The 22964-nt window shown below is 36.1% G+C and overlaps 1 protein-coding gene across 1 annotated transcript in view; it reads right to left on the bottom strand.

The window, feature by feature from the left end:
* The window catches only part of EIF2A (eukaryotic translation initiation factor 2A), a 32537-nt gene extending 9688 nt beyond the window's left edge, over nucleotides 1-22849 (bottom strand). Inside the window, exons 1-10 of the mRNA XM_041733938.1 lie at nucleotides 22706-22849; nucleotides 14004-14073; nucleotides 11787-11861; nucleotides 8549-8667; nucleotides 7449-7548; nucleotides 7009-7091; nucleotides 5399-5472; nucleotides 5117-5261; nucleotides 4822-4938; nucleotides 1718-2289 (exon numbers count right to left, since the gene is read on the bottom strand). Coding sequence (XP_041589872.1) covers nucleotides 1718-2289; nucleotides 4822-4938; nucleotides 5117-5261; nucleotides 5399-5472; nucleotides 7009-7091; nucleotides 7449-7548; nucleotides 8549-8667; nucleotides 11787-11861; nucleotides 14004-14073; nucleotides 22706-22733 — 1383 coding nt within the window. The 5' untranslated portion in view covers nucleotides 22734-22849. The remainder of the gene's footprint in view (nucleotides 1-1717; nucleotides 2290-4821; nucleotides 4939-5116; nucleotides 5262-5398; nucleotides 5473-7008; nucleotides 7092-7448; nucleotides 7549-8548; nucleotides 8668-11786; nucleotides 11862-14003; nucleotides 14074-22705) is intronic.
* Nucleotides 22850-22964: the final 115 nt, after the last annotated feature.

Raw genomic sequence — 22964 nt, 5'->3', positions numbered from 1 at the left:
ATAAGCAGAATTTTCTGCCTTTAGTACTGTGCCCACCGTATATAATTTTATCCCTGGTAATAAAACTTGTTTTTTCATTTATGTCAATTATTATGGGACTGTTTTGATGAATACATTATATAAGGGGAAATATTTTTTTTGGAAAGCCAAGAAATACTTAAGTATAATTCATATGTGGATTTGTATTTATAAAAAAAATAAGTTTTTTCTTGAAAGAGAATCCCACCTTTTTTTCCCTTGTGCTATATAACCCTCCTCCTTTGTGAAGTTCTTTCCTAGAATGTCTTTGTTTCCAGTAATTTCTCGACAGTATTTTTTTGCCATTTAGCTCATCTCTGGAATTTGATACAAACAAAAATTTCTCATTATTGGCCATGTGGTTCCTTCAACTAAAATGATTTGATAGGATCACATAATCACTATGTCACATACAAAAAAGAAAATTAAGTGGAAATCTTAAATGTTAAAAAACAATGTTGGTTTTAAGACCTTCTTACCAAGTTTTAGCATTATTTTCAAAGTAGATCTTTCTCTTCCTTTCCCTATCAAAATAAGTTTTATGGATCAGAGAATAAAAATATATATTAATTCAGAATTTACTCCTGTTGAGATACCTTACAGATATTTAGAAAGCAGGATATGTTGAGGTTACTTCTGTTTTTATCTTAGATAAGGAAAAATTTAATTTAGAGATAAGACAAATCCAAAGACTACTATATCTTTTAAATCTAAATGCAAGTATTATAAATGGGGTTTGTTCATACATTTTTATATGTTTTTAGGAAATAATACAACAAAAATGTTTAAACAGAACATTTCAGTAAAGTCAAGAAGTTACAGACCACTGCTACTTTTTGCGGAGGAGGAAGCATTATTTTTCTGTTTTTTGTGTCTGAAAGGGTGAGGAGTGGGACAAAGGAGGCATAAGAACGTTTATCCTTTGAAAAAGTACCAACTTCCCCGAGTGCCTGATATTTAAGTGACTATATATTCCTGCTTACTTGGTCCCAGTTTACACCTATTATATGGTCACCTTTATAATACCAACGATATTGGTCATTTTTATAGAGCTACTTTATTCCTTAACGTCATACCAGAGACTCAGGTCATTAACAGATGCTTCCCCTGAGCCCTGAAATGTTAACATTTTAAAGCATATCAGAATCTGACTGATACTCTGATCATAACTTTACAATACAGATGGGAACTGACAGCCTAAGGAAAACAAGTATGTTTTGTTTGAACGACAGTGTTTTAAAAATCAAGAAATTTTACATAACCATCCACACTTGTTTTGTCTTGGCAACCTGGACCTAAATCTCTTATGGAAACTATCGGCTACTACTGTGCAGTTGTTATCGCCTTTCCAGAGGGCATGGTCTCTCCCTTTCACCATTCTCTGCCAGTCACCAAAGCCTTATATTACCAGCCGATTCTGACAGGCACTTGAATTTGAGCCCACGATCTCCATAAAGCCAGTATGTCATACTCCATTCTTTTCCCCACAAATGTAAAATGTGAACTGCTTTAAATTGACTACTTTGTCAACTTAACTATGTTAGCTGTTCACTAACTTCAGCAGTAGGTCCTCCATGATTTCTAGAGTTTATATTCTAATCAGGTGCTAAGTAATGCAAGAATACGCATGAGAAAAAGGTCTCGAGAACTCCACACCCTGAAAAATCTTGTTTCACCAAAGTAGTAAAACTTTACTTACCAGTTTGGAATTGGTGATTGGCTTATTTCTTAAAGCTGGGGGTCTATAAGCTGTTGCAACTTTAGGTTCTTCACTGGGTACGTCACTTGGAACTGCTTGGTAAGTTATTGTTTTTACTGGAAATATTCCATCTAAAAATGGCTGCCAAGAAACCTGCCATAACTCTGCATTTGACGGCATGTCATACTTGTGCAAGACAGAGCCAGTATAATGCCAAATCTTGTACCCATTATTAACTCGTAACCTGGGAGCACATGTAGCTGTTAAAATATGCTCCCCATCAGGGCACCAAGCAAAATAGGTAGAATCAGAGGCCACTGGTTTAGAAATAAGTTTGTAGTTTTTAACATCCCACACTTCCATTTGTCCCCTCAGATTTCCAAACCCAGCTAGTACTAATATATGTCCATGTGGGCTATAGTAGGCTGCATTACGAGGACCAGTTCCAAAGTCAAACACAGGATCACACTTTAAGTTGAAAATCGTTGCTTTTGCAGGCATAAAACCATATACAGCACAAAACTCAGTAGAACTAGAATTCCAAACGACATCATAAATGGGGCCATTTTTTGCTAGAAAAAGAATATAAAACCCAAATTAGCAATAAATCATTACATAAATATAGTATTTATTAGCCAAGTTATAACTGAATAATACTCATAAACATATCAAGCAGTAAAAAAATCCAAAATTTCAAGATATGTCACAATTAAAATATTTTTATATGATATACTATGGAGATTAATGCTTTATCTTAATTCCTTTAAAATATTTTGACAATGTAGGTTGATAGAAACATACATTATTAGTACCATTAATATGCTAGTTTTCATTAGAAGGGGTAATACACTAGTTTTCATTAGAAGGGGTAATTAGAAGTTTTCATTAGAAGGTATCTTAATTCCTTTAAAATATTTTGACAATGTAGGTTGATAGAAACATACATTATTAGTACCATTAATACACTAGTTTTCATTAGAAGGGGTAGACAAGTACTAATAAAAATACAAATTATAGAAAATGATATGCCACAAAATAAGTCCATCTTCACAAAGGCAGCCCTCTATTGTATTCCTTGTATATGCTTTCAGAATTTTTTTGTTGAAATTAAGCATCTCTCTTAAACAAAACACACACACACACACACACACACACACACACACACACTCATACAAAGTTCTTTATAGTTTCATTTAGTGTACTCCATTTTGGAGATTTTTCTATATAAGCACATTAAAATCTGCCTCACTCTTTCCCAGAGGTATCATATTCCTGTATATTCTCAACTGTGAGTGTACACAAACACAGCTGTAGGAGTGAACCTGGCAGCTCAAAGGCACCTACATTTATCTGATAATGCTAAAATGTCCCACAGAGAAGCTGTACCATTTAATATAATCAAAAGTTTTAAGATTATTCTTTTCTTTTAAGCAACCTCTACCCCCAACATGAGGTTTGAACTCAAACCCCAAGATCAAGAGTCACATGCTATGCCGACTGAGACACCCGTTGCTCCATCAGTAGTTCTTACGAGTTCATATTTTCCCTTCACTCTCCCTTCACACTGTGTAGTTTCATACTTTTATCTTTGCCAAGCTACGAAGAGAAAAATTGTTATCCGGTCTTCCTTTCTATCTTTTTTTATTATAAACTAAGCACTACTTAGTATATTTATATCGTTTCTGTGGTCTATTTTTTACTGACTCATGCCTATTTTTCTCTCCAGGTATTGGTCTTTTACTGACTTACTTGTATAGTAACAAAATTCACCTTTCTCATATTCATCCCTTGTCTGTCTAAAAAATTTTTCTCCAATTTTTTTATTGTTTTAATTTATGGACTTTTCTTCCCCTGACACAGAATTCTATACGTATTCACTTTTATCATCTTGCCTTGTTAGAAAATCTTTTTACACTTTTAAGATTAGAAAAAAAAGGTTGCGGCGCCTGGGTAGCTGAGTCAGTTAAATGTCTGACTTCAGCTTAGGTCATGATCTCTGGGTCCTGAGATTGAGCCCTGCATCAGGCTCCCATCTCAGCTGGGGATCTACTTCTCCCTCTCCCTCTGTCCCTTGCTTGTGCTCTCTCTCTAATAAATGAAAGAAAAAGAAAGAAAGAAAGAAAGAAAGAAAGAAAGAAAGAAAGAAAGAAAGAAAGAAAGAAAGAAAGAAAGAAAGAAAGAAAGAAAAGAAAGAAAGAGAAAGAAAGAAAGGAAGGAAGAAAGGAAGAAAGGAAGGAAGGAAGGAAGGAAGAAAGAAAGAAAGAAAGAAAGAAAGAAAGAAAGAAAGAAAGAAAGAAAGAAAGTCAACTTTAAAACCAATTTATCTAGTTCAAAAGAAAACCTACTGGCATTTTAATTTTTAGGTTAATCTGGAGAGAAATGACATCTTTATAAAGGTCACATTTTATCCCTTAGAAATTTTAAAGTTTTCTTCTCATTAGTCCTATATACTTCCTGCCTTTTGTTGTTCTGTATGGGATCTTTTCTTCTGCTATGTATTTTAAGTGGCTGTTTATACTGTGACTTCATGTATATGCAGATATGATTGTTTACTCCTTTCAAAACTATATGTTTATTCTTTTGATCAGTTACACTGACTAGGTCTTTCAGAATGTTAAATTATGAAAGAAAGAGGACTTTCTGACTTCAGAGGGAATATATAGCCCTTTGTAAGGAAGTTTATCTTACTTTTACAGGTTCAATTCAAAATGAAAAATCAAGGAGTTACCAGAATTTTACAATTGTATTATTCTACAGTAATTTAGTCATCAAAACAAAAGATGAAATGGTAAGTAACATTTGTCAGTTTTGAAGACAGTGCCAAACCAACTTACTGTCATGATAAGTAAGTTCACAAAGAGCTATTATAATGAAATTACCCAGCAAGTTCCCCACTAAAGTGCTGGCATTAACTAAATTAACTGGATTTTGTCAAAATAATTGATGTTTGGGGATATTTTAAGTTTATTAATTAAGAGAAATTTTACCTTCAAGGTTATGAAAATATATGTTTTATCATGTGATCAAGAATTTGGATGAGATCACATTTACAGTATTGTGTTCTTTCCATTGTTTTATCACAGGAAGACCCGTGGAATACTCACGCAATTGCACAACAGCACTTTCTCCATTCGCTGCAATGTAGTGCAGAGTTTGTTCCCCATAGTAGGATGCTCCCGTCTTGTCAACATCTGTACTAGCTATTACTAACACAGCAGTAGCTAGAACAGCAAAAACTTTAGTTAGATTTAAAACACAAATTAACCTAATGCTGATAAGAAAAATATTAAAAATATAACAGCACATTTTGATTAACTAAGCATGGTATTCTTTTTTTCTAGACATACAGGAATAAAAGTCTCAAGACCTAAAAAATGAGATAAAGTATATTTGTCATACCTTTCTTATTCCATAGCATTGTAACCTTATCAGCTTTAAAGAAACTTTTATTAGCTAAAGCTGCATGAGGTCCATCGAAATTGGGGTACTGATACAATCTAACAAATGAGGGTGCACCCTTACTTCCTGGAACATAGACAGCCACCTGAAATACACACATATAAGTCACTATTTAATTTTTTGAGGCATATAAACTATGATGGACATGTTTTTATAGTCACTAAGAACTAGGAAAAGGTTTAATCTAGTAATATTCCACATGAACAAAAACACAGAAATTACCTTGTATGGTTGGGGTCCAGGTGATAAAACAAAATCATTAATTTTTTGCAAATGTAATTTATTTGCGATTGTGTCTAAGGAAAAAAAAAAGCAAATAGTGTTAGATGGAAGAGAGAAGCTAACAGGAACACAATCAATTCTGAATGCATTATAAAAGATTAATGTAATTACTGATACTGCTCCCTGTAGTCTCATTGTAGGTAAGACAGCATATTGGAGAAAACGTGGAGTGAGGACAACACAGACCTAAGCTTGAATTTCCTACCCAGTCCCTTACTACCTGGGCAACCTTGAGTAAGTAATGGGACTGCATATCTAACTCCCATTGATTGATTTGAAGAGAATAGTGCCCTTTCTTATATAAATGGTATCACTAGATAATAAGTAGTAGATAGGGGAATTTCTCTTGATAGAAGAAATATACCTTATAAGTGATGGGGAAGCAGGGAGACTTGGAAAATCACCAACTTGTATCTACTCATGAAATGATGGATCTATGCATTGAACATTAATGTCAGCTAATCCGACAAAATTAAAGACAATAAGATGTTATATTCTTCTTGTTAAATGAAAGGAACACCACTTATGAGGTAGACTTGCCCTCATTTCCCCAAAAAAGAATCTGAAGCTGACCAGTTCTAGATTCAAGGAGCTATTTAGGGGACAGATGAACATGTTAAACTATAAGATAGGATACAATAGCAAGATTCAACTATAAGAAAATATATGGCAAGCAACTTTGTTTCTTTAATAATAAATTTAAGGCCTCAAGGTGGGGGTCAGAAGAGATGGAGAGGGAACCTAGAGCTTAAAAAAATCTTAAGATATATCAATTTGCAATGTAAGGAACCTTATTGGGAGCCTAACTTTAAAAAAAAAAATTATAACATTTACAATAATTAGAATTTGAACAATGACCAGATATTTTATATAATCTGTCATAATGGTATTGTGGCTAAATCTTAAAAAATTAAAAAGCCCTAATCTTCAAAGATACATACGGAGATATTTTAGGAAAAAATGATCTGCTTTAGCAGAGTAAGAGAGATGTTAGGTAAAGAGATGTATGGATGAGGTAGCATGGGCAATGGGTTGAAGGTTATTGGGACTAGGTGTCTACTTTTGTTTCAAATTCTACAATAAACATTAAAAAATTTTGTACCACAGAATTTCAATAGCAACTAAACTCAGAAAGAAGTATGCAAATGTCTTAATAGCAATTATTAGACAATAAAAGCTTATTAAAAAAAAAATTGGGATGCCTGGGTGGCTCAGTGGTTGAGCATCTGCTTTTGGCTTAGGTCATGATCCTGGGATTGAGTCCCATATCAGACGTCCTGTAGGGAGCCTGCCTCTCCCTTTGCCGGTGTCTCTGCCTCTCTCTCTGTGTCTCTCATAAATAAATAAATAAAATCTTTAAAAAAAAAGTTTAGAAAAATAAAAGAAAATCTATATTATAATTTCTTTAGTTAACACAAGTTATTCAAATGAATTAATAAAACAGCAATTATTAAAATAGTATTTAGGAGAACCCTATGATGCCATATAAGGCAGTAAAGCTATATGCATTTATAGAAAATAATAAATTTATTTCATATATCTTTCCATACTAAAATTGTTGTTTTCAAAGAAGTGAACTTCGTTGTTAACATTTCGGGCACAGATAGTTTCATCTTCTGACCAAGATGGACACCTATGTTAAAAAGAAAGAATATAAAAAAAAATTAGACAGGTATAATGTGTCACATGTTAAAGTTTGTGATATTGCTCACTATTTAAAGAAAAATACTTATAACTGTGATGTCAAGTCAGATCCTAATAGTTTTAGTTAGCATTTGTACTAGAAAGATATCGTTCTTTTGCATTCAAATACTAAACAAAAGAAACATCAAGTTTTTACTCTATTATATGCCCACATACAAAATTCCTAGGGATGTAGATTTTGGTCTGACAAGTTATTTTCTATACGAGTATCTGAGGAAAAAATGTTATACTATGAAGATATTTAAAGTATTTTGTAAATAATTAGTATTTTAAAGCATTTATTTACCAATTTTGCATTTTTTTCTGGATGAAAGACTTCAAACATGTACCAGTTTTCACATCATAAAGTTGTAGGTTGGGTATCCCAGCTGTGCCATCTTTAGAAGCTAAAATAAAAACACATTTTTTTTCCACAGTAATAGTCTTCTAACACTAGTGAAAAGAATTCACTCTTAGAATAACTTTGAACAAGATTATTTAAAGTAAAAGAGTTGCTTTAAATCAACTTTCCTTGTTAGCTCTAATTATGGATTTAATTATCTATTACTAAAGCTACAATATGAGAGCTGTTTGAGAAAATTTCAGCATTTCTGAAATGAGTTAATTACTTTAGTTTTTAAGTATAGAGACCTGTTTATTAAGCTTGACATGGTTTGCAGTTAAATGGTTAAATTCTCTTATTATGAAATCTTGAGTCCGTAAGTCACATACATAAACACACAAAGTTACATAAACTACTTATGATTCTCAATTTCCCTTTTATTTACTTGGAAATAAGTCTATGCCTCTTGAAAAAACAAACCTAGAGGGCTTATAACCCGACCATGGACTATTACATATTTAACTCAACAATACCCACATTATTAAAAACATGTTTAAAAAGCCCCTATACATATGTTTTACTATTAATCTATTTGAAGCAAAGCCACATAAAATGTGCATATAACATACTGTTCTATCTTTAAATGTGTTAAAAAATGGCATGCCATTTCCTACTGTCATACTATACACATTTATTACATGTTGTGTCTCTTGTACTTCTTTGATTTACAATGATTATTTAAAATGTTTTTCATTTAAAGGTCATCATTATTCTTAATTTTTGAGATCTTCATCCAGGGGTTATTCACTTCCTAAAACTTTCCTAGAGCTTTTAATTTTTCTCTATCTCATGCTGGATCTTTTCACTAACTTACTATACTTTGAAATTACTTAAAGTACATTATATATTAGGGCAATACAAGATTCATTATTGAGTAAAGATATTCACAAATACTATTTACTATCTAAAGATTAATTACTTTCTTAAAGATTATAAACCTTCTCTTTTCTTCCCACTGAATTGAATGGATTCCTGTCAATATTTTACAACTGGAAAATACTTACTAGTGTAAGGCTGCCACGTTGCCAGGACAGTGTTTTTTGGCGAGAATTCAAGGCAAACTGCCTTTGGGAGGTCGAAGGAGTGCAGTAGTTTCTTGTTAGTGACATTGATAACATTTATTCTGGTTTCAAAAAGAAATTACTTCAGCAATGAAATACTATTTTGAAATACCCAGTACTATCCAAAACATTTATACCTCTTTTCAAATATAGATTGCTATAAAGTGGTCATTTTCATAAAAATCAATTTTCAGTTAGCTCTAGAAAATAGCCAATAAACACCTTAACAACAACAAAAACCAAGTGTACATTTTACCAAAATATCCCTATAAAAGTTTGATAATGGGAAGTACAAAATCAGCAGAAGAATGTAATAGATGATTACACTTTCAGTTAAAAAGAAAACAGGCCTTTAAGTGGAAACAGAGCTAACCTACAGACAAGGTGACGTGTACCAAACCAAGGGAAAATAGAGGTGCTAAATCAAAAGTATATTTTTTAATTTGACTAATGAAAGTAGTAGCAGCTCTGAAATCAACAAGGAGACTTTTGATGTCTACTAAAATCTTAGAAGCAATCTCCAAAAGATAAGACTAAAACTAAGAATTATTATGATACAATAATGATAACAATTGTAACAATTGTAACTGTATAATAAAAGCAGTTTCATTTTTTGGGATGCTTTCTATAAACCATGTTCTAGTCTAACTACTTTACCCACATTTTCTCATTTAATCTTCACAAGAGACTTATAAGATAGGTATTATCATCTCATTTTACAAATGGTAGAAGTGAGGCTTAGAAAAATTAAATGATTTGATGATGGGTCCAAGATACTACTGATAAATGCTAGAGCCAAGTTTTAAAACCAGTCTGACCTGACTCTTATGTACTCTTTGGGGTAAAAAAAAAAAAAAAAAAAAAAAAAGATACTCCATCTTACTTTAGAAATTGCTTAAAGTTACTTTGTTCTACTCAAGTTTGCGACAGTTTTAGGATAAGCAGAAATTGTTTAAGAATGATTATTACATATTGTTTAAACACAGGACCCTTTACAAGTTACTATAAATTACGTATTTTAGAATTACATGGAACTTTCTTCTTTTGTTATTATTGATAGCCTTTAACAGTTATTCTTAGTTTAACAAAGAGTATTTACTTAAAAAATCTACAGATTTAAGGAAAAATCAGTTATAGTTTCTAATTAATTTGACTTCAACAAAGACCACAACACATCTGTTTCTTTTGCCCCCAGGAAGATTATATGTTGTTGTGGCCATAGCACTTTAAGGAAATAAATGCTAGAACCAGGAATAGAAAATATTCATTAAAAAAGACAGACACAACAAATGGGCACATATTAAAAGAGTTCAGAGTTGAATCCAATAGAAAGCCAAGTGGGGATATGAAATATATAAAATATATAATAATTGTGAAGATGAAAACAGACCTATTCAACAAACTCCAAGCTAGTAGAATAAGGGATACCTCAAAAAGATAAGATGATGAAAGGAAGCATGGTATGTCCCATACTCATAGTATACTCAAGTATAAATTAAAATATGGGTTTTAAAAAATGAAACTCAAACACTGACAATAGTTTATACCAAAAATAAGAAAATTTGAGAGCACATTCTTTGAGACTAAGACTGTCAACACTGTGGATAAGACCCAGTATGATTATATATATATATATATATATATATATTTTTTTTTTATGATAGTTACAGAGAGAGAGAGGCAGAGACACAGGCAGAGGGAGAAGCAGGCTCCATGCACCGGGAGCCCGACGTGGGATTCGATCCCGGGTCTCCAGGATCGCGCCCTGGGCCAAAGACAGGCGCTAAACCGCTGCGCCACCCAGGGATCCTGATTATATTCTTTTTTAAAAAAGATTTTAGTCATGAGAGAAAGAGAGAGAGCGAGTGAGTGGTGGGGAGGAGCAGAGGGAGAGGGACAAGCAGACTCTGCCAACCACACACCCGTATGCAGGGCTCAATCCCAGGACCTGAGCCAAAATCAAGAGCCAAATGCTCAACTGACTAAGCCACCTAGATACTCCTAATATGATTATATTCTTAATAATTTATGAGTAGTAGTGTACTGGTTGGATTCAATAACTTTAAAAAAATAATCAAGTGATTAACATTTTTAATTACAAACACTTTAGTTTCTAATTCTGCCAGTTACTCATAGTCATAATAAGTGTATCATCGGGGCACCTGGGTGGCACAGTCCGTTAAGCGTCTGCCTTCAGCTCAGGTCATGATCTCCAGGTCCTGGAATCAAGTGCCACATCAGGAGAGAGTCTGCTTCTCCCTCTTCCCCTCCCCTTGCTCCTATGCTCTGTGTTCACTCTCTCTCTCAAATAAATAAATAAATAAATAAAAGCTTTTTTTAAAAAGTGAATCATCTAATTCATCACGATCTTCGTAGCATTAATTTTTAAAACACAGGTGTTTAATCTAACTTCAGAATCCATCACTACTGTGTAAAAATCATTTAAAACGTACTTTTCATACTAACGCATACATTTTTTCCCTTTAAAAAAACCTAAGATATTACATCTGCTTAAAAACAACAAAAATAACTTTAAACCAAGCAACAAATATTTAGGCATTTTCCTGGTTCTTTGAACTGAAATGTAGTAACGATGGAAAAATTAAAAAAGGAGTGATTTTCTTAGTGAAATCATGAGTATTTAATTTTTTTTTGTGAAACCAATTTTGTAATCTGAATATTTAATGAAATATAGACTATACTAAACATACTTTTGAATATTTTATAAAATACTTAAATGACATTTTTCTAAACAATAAAGCTCACAAAAATAACTGTAGACAATTGTTACTAGTTTAATAGCAAAGATATAAGTACCAAGTCTAAGGTAAACAAGCAAAGAGAGTTATTCTCTAAGTGTTGGTGCAAAACTTAAGAAACCCTAACCAATAACGCAGAGCACTATTTAACACAACATCTCAGGTTCTCCAGCATTATTAAACTAATTGCCCCTTTTCAAATGTTACTTTCTAATTCCAAGAAACTAGGTAAATCAAGTCATGGCACATAAGTAGAAGCTGCTAACTTTAGAGGTATTCTACGGAAGTTGCATTAGCTAACTATATCAAGACATTAAAAGATGGACTTTATTAATGACAAACAAACACATGTTATTCAAATGCCATTTATGTTTCATACTGATGATACACACATAAAATATGTTACATAAGGAAACACTAACTTTTCTCCGTTGCCCCAAGCAAACAAGGTGCCATCCTTACTAAAGGTATAGACTTTGCAATTTTTCCCCGATTCCCTGAAAATGATAAGAAAAAAAGTTTAATAAGCATTAATACTTTTCAAAAAATGTGATTAAATATTTACAATCTTATTAATGATTATGAACTTACATAAATTTAAGAAGTAATTCCAAAATGCTTTAGTCTACCAAACGCCTTATCTCTTAAAATACAATGCCAAAACTTTACAGAGCCACTGTAAAGTACGGTGGAAATTGATGTTACATCAACAGATCAACCTTAAGAAGAAAATAGAGGCTTTTTGAATAACTAGTTTGCGTGAAAACTCAAAAATGTAAGTGAACATGGAAGTCACTAGCTGTCAACCCTAATCTTGAGAAGGCTGAAGGATTTCAATATGGAGGCTTTGCACCAGGTCACCAGCATAACAAAACAGGTATGGATAGAATATCCTCCAGTAATCATGAAGTGCCCCTGAACTTGAGGGACAAAGATCTTTCATCAATTTCTGATGTGTAGAGACAAGAAGTATAACAACAGTAAGAGGATCTTCACATTAAGTAAGTGTGGATGCAGGATGCTCTATAAAAGCAGACCTAGGAAATCAGACTTCTTACCAATATTCTATCCAAGGATCAAAACTCTTAAGTACTGTATCTCTCAACTGGAGATGGCTACTCTACGTACATCTCCCAGTGATAAGGAACACACAAACAGAAATGTGCATGTGGGCACATGGAGGAAGTCCGTATGTCTAGTCACACAAAACCAGAACTTCAAAGCTAATAAACATTTGAATTATTAAATAATAAACACTGAGAACTGACCAGTACACTCCCCTTAAACTGGATATTATCTTTATATTAACTCACCTGAGGATATTTGTGTTTCTGTAATCATGTACTAATGATAGATTGTAGCTACTGAAACATTATTTTTTATTACATTTTATCCTCTTCTACAAAAACAACTATGATCAAGAGGTCCTCTATCTTACACTTGTGCTACAACTTATTTAATACCCAGTCCTTGGATATGGTTTTTAAAAGCTCCCCACGTCATTCTAGTGTGCAGCCAAATTTGAGAGCCACTTTACCTAAAAGCCTAAAATCAAGTTGTTTTTTTTTTCAACCTGCATAGACGTTGAGTATCATGTAGTTCCCATTACTACCCACGAGGAGACATGTAACGTGTCCTCATTCTACTCTTAGTGATGCTGAGACTGTGGTGGACTCATTTTGGGCCTGCTCAGACTCACCTTACCTTTCCTGCTTCCAGGAATCAGCTATTCAATGAAGAGACTCGACCACCTCATTTGCTAACACCACTGCTTGTCTCAGACTCTAGTGGTGAGGCCCACATTTTAGCATGGCTTCCATTATGCCTAACTGCTGTGGCAGGAAGAGGAGTTCTGACACTTAAATTCAACCTGAATAGACCAAAAGAGGCTCTGGCTGCAAAAATACATTTCTTATACTTCCTCTCCATGACTGATTGTTCTGAGGCATGGTGGTTCCATACAGTCTCTCCAGACACATTTTGCATGACTAATCATGAGTTCATATTGATATATACACAGCTATCCTTTTATTCTGATGCTAAAAAATATTGGTTTCTAATGACGTTAATGTAATTATTTGTTTTATCCTACAATGGATTTAAAATGACAATATTAATTTTCTGTTACCAATAAAACCAATGAATGCATTTCAGAATTTTGTATGTCATCATATGGTTATGCCACCAACTTAATACTTTTATTAGTTTTCGGTTTGCCTTTTGTTTCTTTTTAGAAAAAACATATCTATATCTATCTAGTTATATGCAATTTATATTTCCTTCCTTTCTTAAACCTTTTTCATTTTCCGATTTCATAAAGACTATAGGCAGCGGTTTGGCTATCACATCTGCAAGTTTTTCTTCATCCTCCAAGATAAGATTCGTTGAAACTAAAGGCTTGAACTCAAATATACTACTGTCTACACTTTTAAACATGCTGAAGCTATTACTTTCAAATCTAAAGATCAATCATTTTTCTTGGTAAAGAATATGCATCTTTCTATCTTCTGTTAATATTATATAACGCCCCAAGAAAGCAGCCTGTTTGTTCTTTCTTCTTCAGAATATAACAAAAAAATAATTTAGGATGTATTGTATAGTTAGTTCTCTATAACATCAGTCAACAATATAAACCATACCTTGGAAACAAAGTGCTTTCTGTAAAATGTGGCGGTCCATTTACCATATACAGTCCTTCTGATCCTCGGACTAAAGAAACAAAATGAAAGAACCACCATTAGCTTGTTAATACTCACAAACATTTTAAAAAACAAAAAGCTTTCAGGGGTGCCTGGGTGGCTCAGTTGGTTAAGCATTTGCCTTTGGCTCAGCTCATGATCCTGGAGTCCTGAGATGGATCCCTGCATTGGCTCAGCGGAGAACCTGCTTCTTTCTCAAATAAATAAATAAATAAATAAATAAATAAATAAATAAATAAATAAATAAAATATTTAAACAAAAAGCTTTCTGTCAGAATATCAATGAAATTATTAAACATTTCATAGAACAATATTAGCATTAAAAGGGTACATTTTTCAAAAAATAAGCAAATACTAAAGTATACACTTTTCTTGACCCTATCGCATGAAATCATGCAACTGCTGGAAAATCAATAGGTAATGCAACGGAATAAAAGTTTATGTCCCCCACAAATTCTCACATTGAAACCCTAATCCCAATGTGATGATATTTAGAACTGGGGCCTTTGTGAAGTAATTTGATCATGAGAGAAGAGACCTCATAAATGGGATTAGTGCCCTCCTAAGAGCCACAGGCAGCTAGCTAGCTCTCTTTCTGCCATGTAAGGATACAACAAAAAGTTGGCAGTCTGCAATGGAAGAGAGGAAATACTAGAACACAGGGTGGCTGTGTGCTTTATACATAAATAAATAAATAAATAAATAAATAAATAAATAAATAACAAAATAAACAACAAAATACAGAATATATTCAAAGTTCCTAAAAAATGTAAGGCATTATTAAGATATTTACAATTTCTCAAACTAAGAGAACAAATGGGATGAGACACATTCATTTACTAAGTTTCCAATGACAGTAATATCCTAAAAAATTAAGTGGGAACAAAGTTCAAGATTAGGGAAAAACATGTACAGAATTATGTATTTTTAAATAGCTAAATTAGAAACTTGTACAGCTCAAACTGATTCATTCATTCAAAAAATGCTGAGTAAAAAGTAAAAACTACCTCCCAGGCCCCAGGTTGAGTACTAGAGATACATTAAGAGGAAAATCAGCCTTGTCCCTCACCTCATTAATTACATAATTAGTCAAATACATGGAATTCTGTAAGTGTGCTTAGTGGTACAAAGTAACGATCTATGGGGCTAATGCAATGAATAATAGGGAGTTTTGATCTAAAAATGGAAGGTTAGGGAAAGTGTTCTTGAGTATAGGATTTGTGCGCTGAGATCTGGAGGATGAACAACACTTCTCAGTTTTTTGGCTACGATCAAGTATAGCATCAAAATTCTCTTACTACACAGGCAAAACAGTGCTATTTCTTATTTCTCATCACCAAATCATTTGCTGCGGTATCATGTATCACACATTAGGATTTAGAAGAAAATATAGCATTCTTTCCTTAATACTAGAATAACGGTTTTAACAAACATTTATCTGAAGGATTAATAAAAAGTGAATTTACCAAACTAGGGAGTTAACATATTAGACTTTATTACATAAAATTACATAAAATTGTGTCGGCCTGGTGAGGCACCTCTCACAAGCTGCTCTGGCAATTTAACATATTAGGGCTCTCTTACAGAGTTTACATACAGACCTAGGAAATAAAACAGCGTATCATCAGTGAAGCTCCAGTGAAGCTGTGGCATAATAGAAAATGTGCCCTAGGATGATGCAATCAAATCATGTTCTATGACCTTAACCGATGGCCCTGAAAACATACGCCTGAAGTGACTGGAAAAAAAGAAAACGCAAAAGTGTCAGCTTCTTGCATTCTCATGAACTTGTAACTAGTGACCTTGGTCCTCTCTATTTGTTGATTTTGCTGTTATCATCAACCACAATGTTTACCTGGGGTAAAATTCAAAGCTTTTGTACATTATACAGTTGACCCTTGAACAACGCAGGGTTAGGGGTGGGTGCTGAATCCTGTGCAAATGAAAACTTGTGAATTACTTGACTCCCCCAAATACTTACTACTGGTAGCCCACAGTCTTACTGATAACATAAATGGTCAATTAACATGTACTTTGTATATGTATTATACACTGTAGTCTTGCAACAAGGTAAATAAGCTATATAAAACCAAGTGTTACTAAGAAAATCATAAGGAAAACATGGTATTGTACTGTATTTATTTTTAAAAAATGTGTAAGTGGACCTGCACAGTTCAAACCAATGTTGTTCAAGGGTCATTTGACCTAAAGGGACAGCTATACCGCAGAACGCATGAAGGTAGCCTTCTGACCGCAGCCGTGGGAACTTTCAGAGTATGCAGGACAACCAGTACAAGGTTTTCCTTTTCTAAAATTTCTACATCATACCTACATACAAAACTAAGACAGGTAGAAAACTTCAAAGGATCTACTGTAAACCAAATGTTTACCACCCACCTCCTCCATATGTTGAAACTTAATCCCTACTGTGATGGTATTTGGAAGTTGGCCTTTGGGGAGTAATTAGATCAGAACAGCAGAGCCCTCATAAATGGGATTACAGCGCCCTTATGAAAGAGATTCCAGGAAGCTCCCTTGCCCCTCTGCCCTATGACGACACAGCAGACAATGGTTGTCTTTGAATCAGGAGTAGGCTCCTACCAGACACCAAAACTGCTAGTATCTTGACCTTGAACTTCCCAGACTCCAGAAGTATGGGAAATAAATGTTGTTTAAGCCACCCACTCTATGATATTTTTGTTACTGGAGCCTGAATGGACTAAGAACAGGAGTGAGGAACAAAAACTACTTAACTCACACTTTTTCATGCAGATTATTAACTCAAAATTTTGAAACACAACACTTGACAGAAAAAAATCAGTGTGAAAAGTGTCACTCTTTCCCGCTCAAGTAGCATTCAGTCTCATGTGGTTTTTACTTCCTGGTTTTAGTAGGCTTCTGGAGAAACAAAATCTTGAGTCAAATTGATCAACTGCTTTTCAACATGCACATGTTCACATTCTAAATAAAGACTAGTTTTAACACAAAAATCCAAGTTATATTTTCTGATTCCATTTATATAACACTCCTGAAATGACAAAATTATCAAAGACATATCACTGACTGTCCATGGTTAGAGTTGGAAGGAGGGTCTCACAATATAAGTGTAGCATCTTCTTTCTTTCTAAGATCTTATTTATTCAAGAGCAAAAAAGAGAGAGGAGGGGAAGGGGCAGAGGGAGAAGCAGACCCCCCGCTGAGTGGGGAGCTTGATGTGGGGCTCGATCCTGGGACCCTAGAAGGCAGATGCTTAACCAGCTGAACTACCCAGGCGCCTCCTCCTTCTTTTTTGAGAGAGAGAGAGAGAGAGAGAGAACATGTATGCACCAGCAGAGGCGGGGTGGAAGGTGCAGAGAGAGAATCTTAAGCAGCTCCACACCCAGGACAGAGCCTGACACTGCACTTGATATCATACTTAACTAGAGGAGCCACCCAGACACCCCAGGATAGCATCTTTGTGATGATGGAGCAGTTCAACATTCTGATAGTGGTGGTTACATGTATCACATATGTGATAAAATTTCTTAGTACCATATATACACACAAATTGGTGAAATCTTGGGCAGCCTGGGTGGCTCAGTGGTTTGGCGCTGCCTTCAGCCCAGGGCGTGATCCTGGAGACCCAGGATCGAGTCCCACATCGTGTTCCCTGCATGGAGCCTGCTTCTCCCTCTGCCTGTGTCTCTGCCTCTCTCTCTGTCTCTCTCATGAATAAATAAATAAAATCTTAAACAAAAATTTGTGAAAACCAAATAAGGATTATAGTTTAGTAAATACTACTGTACAAGCACCAATTTCCTAGTTTTGATAATGTACTAGGGTTACATGTTATCATTGGAGAAAGCTAGGTGAAGGGCACTTGGGAAGACTTTTGTAAATCTTAAATCATATAAAAATATAAGGCTTTTAAAAAGACCATCGTTTTTTATAATGCTTGTTTATAATATGGCAAAAATTAAACCAAAGTTTGAAAAAAAGTTTTTCAGCATTTCTCAAGAATGGATTTGCTTGGGAATACCAAACAAAAATGTTACATCAAAATTAAAAAAATGAATAGACCAAGATTTTTGTACTAAGGTAAAAAAAAATCCTATGAGATTAAAGTACTAATCAGAGCTACTTTAAAACCAGTGATATTGTTGGTGATATTCTTTATAACAGATATGTCTATTTTAAGGGGACTAATTATCAATTGAATTCATCATAAAAATCATATTGAATCACTACATCTTGTTCATACATATAAACCACTACTTACAACAAATACTTTATTTCACACCTCCTTACACAGAAGCATGACTATGAAAAAGTGCTGTAAGACATTTTGGAAACACCAAGATACTTTACTGGATATAATCAGTTTGAGTAACTTATACAAGAATAAATAGATATACAAAGTTTATTAGAAGAAACACAAAACCGGATTCATAACAGAACATAAACTGTATTACAAGTTAACAAAGCAAAAATAAATAGGGATCCAAAAGTTCTTTTCAATAACAAAAACAATTTTTCCACATGTGGCTTTCTAATGAGGAATTCATTTTAATTAGAAGTGACTGAATGTGAGAAACATTGAAAAGAATAGAGATAGTTTAATACAGTGTACTGAGAGTTAATGTGATCCCTTGTTTTGAATGATTTTCCCCTTTAATCAAAGGCCATCTGGAAACATATTTTATTAGGGAGAGAAACCTAAAATGTGAACAGTTCTTATCAATAAAGTGATAAATACCAGAGTTTCACACAGAAAAACTGTTTAAAAACAATCATATTAAATATTGCACTTAAATAATCTTTTTAAATATTAGTAGCCTTTCTGGTTACTCGTATACCATTTATTGCTCTAGACCTGAGTTAATGAGAAAACTATTAGGCTCCAACAAACAAGGGTCCTATGCCAGGGACATAAGGATCACTATAATGGAAAACCTTTTCCAACCCTTACATCCATTGCAGTACCTATCAATGTAGGACAATGACTCTATTTTGAATAAATTATCTCAGTGTCCTCAACCAGGCAAGCTGATCAGATATATGGGTTTCATATAAAGCCATCAGAATCTGGAAGATTCTAATTTTCAGGGGAAACTATCCTAAGGTGAGAACAGAATTTGGTTCTGGTGATTCAAATAAAAGTTGATTCAAAGATGAGCAAGATCTAGCCAAGCCAAGCCAAAGACAGCCAGCATGCACTGAGACTGGCAAAAAATGTGCTTCCCTTTAGGTGGCCAAGCTGGTTGAGTTCCAGGTAAACCTGGAGAATGTTAGCCTGAGAATGAATTTTGTTTTAAAAATTGATTGTTTTGAGAGAGAGAAAGAGAGAGAGAGAACATATATGAGCAGGAGGAAGGGCAGAGGGAGAGGGAAAGAATGCCAAGCAGACCTCCCACAAAGCGTGGAGTCCCAAACGCCAAGAGCTAGAGCTGGATCTCACAACTTGGAGACCATGACCTGAGCTGAAGTTGAGAATCAGACGCTCAATGGAATTAGCCACCCAGGTATGCTCTCTCTGGCCTTGTCATTTCCAATAAAAATTGTGATAACAGAATTTACTGGACAATGTCCAGATTATTCCAAACTCCAAAAATCCCACAAGTCTAAGTTTAAAAAACGATTCTGAAAGTAAAAGAATCTATTATTTTAAAAAACTTTTTATTGGAGTTCAATTTGCCAACATATAGCATAACACCCAGTGCTCATCCCGCCAAGTGCCCCCCTCAGTGCCCATCACCCAGTCACCCTAACCCCCCCTCCCCGCCCTCCTCCCCTTCCACTACCCCTTGTTCATTTCCCAGAGTTAGGTGTCTTCTCATGTTTTGTCACCCTCACTGATATTTTCACTCATTTTCTCTCCTTTCCTTTTATTCCCTTTCACTAATTTTTATATTCCCCACATGAATGAGACCAAATAAAAGAATCTATTATTGACTGAAATATCTATACTAACAGTGTTTAAAGAATTAATCAGTGTGTTCAAGTAAAAGAAAAATGGACCATGGAGTTGCATGGCTGAGTATAATCCTGATTCTGCCAATTTACAATGTGAGTATCTCTGGGCCTCTATGAATATGAGAATCTAAGGGACTGACTGACTAGCTAACCTTCAAGTTCTTACAAAGTCTCTGATTTTAAGCATCGTTAAGAAAAGCGTCATTCTTTGTAAAACTGACTATAAACAAAGTGGTCATCCTTTATGAATTTGCTCTTCCATCAAACACTGAGGATGTCTGTTGTTTACCATGCACTGTACTTGGTACTGAGAAGACAGGGATGAGTAACACTCTGCCCCCACCAAGGAGTTCACAGTCTAGCAAGGCAGAAAAACCTCTAAGCAACCAGGTAATTAACCTAAGCGAAAAGTGAAAAAAAAAAATTAAGTATGTATGTACATATATATATATACACACACACATATATATATGTACAAAAACAGCCTGGGATTAACAGATCATATGAGGAAAGTGGAGAAAGGCTTCAAAAAGCAATTATTTTTGAAATGAATTTTATTCACTTACTTTTATTATCTATTTATTTGAAAGTGAGAGAGCGCACAAGCAGGAGCAGAGGGAGAGGGAGAAGCAGACTCCCCACTGAGCATGGTGCACGACGAGGGGGCTCCACCCCAGGACTCCCAGGATTGTGACTTGAGCTGAAGGCAGACACTTAACCAACTGAGCCACCCAGGGGCCCCTGAAATGAATTTTAAAAGATGAAAAGAAGTAGGCCAAATCAAGAGGAACAGCATAGTCCTAGACGGAAGACGTAGATTTTTTGAGGGTTTTATAAGCAGTACGATATCGATGGAGTACGAAATAGGGTGGGGGGGGGGAAGGAAATGCAAAGAGCTTCTCAAGGATTATGAAGGGTTCCACACGCTATGTTAGACAGGATGGAATTCACCCTGTAAGCATGGAGAAGACCCTGTAAGGATTTTTAAAGGAGAGGAAAATCTATCAGATATTTTTAATGTACTATTTTTTTAAATTAGACTTCAATAAGCATTTAGAATTCCAAAACTGTGAATAGCATACTAGTGATCTCTATGAAGCCAGAGGCGGGGGGGGGGGGGGGGGGGGGGAGATTCACTTAAGCATGTAATTAAGCCTTTTAACAACATCGGCCCGACATGTCATCTAACAAGTTATAGTCAGTATTTGATAGATATTTGATGAAGGAATTGCGGATAGTCAAGACTGATAGGAGCGGATGTGGTGCTTAACAACAGAAGTCTTAAAACGGAGGATGCCAGAAAGTGCCACAGCTTTTTAGGATTCAAGTCTCAGGGGGACATAACCCCCATCTTCAAAAGGAGACAACCTTCCGGGAACCTGGGTGGCTCAGTGGTTGAGCTTCTGCCTTCCCCTCCTGTAGTGACCCAGGGAGGGGGGGGGCCCCGGGTTCGAGTCCTGCATCAGGTCCCTGCGTGGAGCCTGCTTCTCCCTCTGCCTCCATGTCCCTGCCTCCCTCTCAGTGCATCTCTCATGAATAAATACATAAAATCTTAAAAAAAAAAAAAAAGTAGACCTTTCTGTTAATAACTTTTTTCCCTTCTATGTAAGCTACCCATGCCTTTTAAAAAGCCTCTACCCTTTTCTCTCCCGACCTCCCCCTTCTTTACTTGATACTCATACGAGAATCCCAGCCCTTACCCTAGTCCAGTCTCCCCGGACACAGTCCAAAACTCAAGTTTAATCATCTTTTCCAGAATTATAAACTGTGCCTCCGCCTTCAAAATCTCAGGAATCCTCTCATGTTCAAATTCGAAAATGCTCATGACCATGTCAACCTCAGACGCTGCTAGCGCTGCTAGGTCTTTTCTTTTCTTTCTTTCTTTCTTTCTTTCTTTCTTTCTTTCTTTCTTTTCTTTCTTCTTTCTTTCTTTCTTTCTTTATTTATTTATTTATATTTTCTTTACTTATTCATGAGAGACACAGAGGGAGAGGCAGAGACCCAGGCAGAGGGAGAAGCAGGCTCCGTGCGGGGAGCCCGACCCGGCGCGGGACTCGATCCCGGGACCCCGGGGTCACGCCCTGGGCTGATGGAGCCCCTGGGCGCCCCCCCGGGATCCCCTGCTAGGCCGTTCCTATGACGGCCACTGCCACAAGCCCAGACCACACTCCCGCCGCTCTGCTCTCTCTATTCGGTCCTTCAAGTCTCACTACAGCGAGGAGCACAGAATTCGGCATCACTCAGGTGTATTCAGTGCGTGTCGCTCGCTCCGGTGGCTTAGTCGTTTGCTGATGTGTCTTCCTTATCACAGAGGCCACGACGTCTCCCTGTCACCTGGGTCGGCCACCAGGTAAGGGTCCGTATAAAACCAGCGCGGCGGCCCCGGGGAACAAGGCCACCTAGCACCTTCTGAGCTTGTCCCCCTCCCTCAATTCCAGGGGAGCTTGACGCGACAGAGAGGAAGGACCGGGAGGCGAAGGGGAGGGGGGGGGATGCTGGAGGCCGGAGGCGGGGGGCCTCACTTCCGATGGCCACGCTGCACCACGAGTCCCAAAAGGCCCTCTTAAGCGCTTCCACAGCCCGCAAGGAAAGGCGGATCGGACACCGGCGCTTCTCGGGTTCTCCCGCACAGCGATAAACCCAAAAAGAAACCGCTCTGAAGAACAGCCCCTTACTCGGCCAGGACTCACCTGTCAGGAGCGGCGTGGACGGCGCCATCTTGTCCCGGAAAGAGAAACGCGTGCGCTTGGGTCAGAGTTCACGAGGGCCAAACCCGGCCCCTACACGTCTCCCCGGGCGTGGAAACCGCGCGGAGCTGCTTCCGGTATCACGAGGCCTCGGGGCCGATTCGCTTCCGGGGGTGGAGAGACGAAGGCAAAGGCGCCCGAAGGCGCACGCGCAGCTCCGGGGCCGCGCTTTAAAGAGCGCCGGGCGGGGCGGGGCGCGGGG

The sequence above is a fragment of the Vulpes lagopus genome, chromosome 19 (assembly GCF_018345385.1).
Source record: "Vulpes lagopus strain Blue_001 chromosome 19, ASM1834538v1, whole genome shotgun sequence".
NCBI classification, from domain to species: domain Eukaryota; kingdom Metazoa; phylum Chordata; class Mammalia; order Carnivora; family Canidae; genus Vulpes; species Vulpes lagopus.
This window is presented reverse-complemented; position numbering and strand designations above follow the sequence as displayed.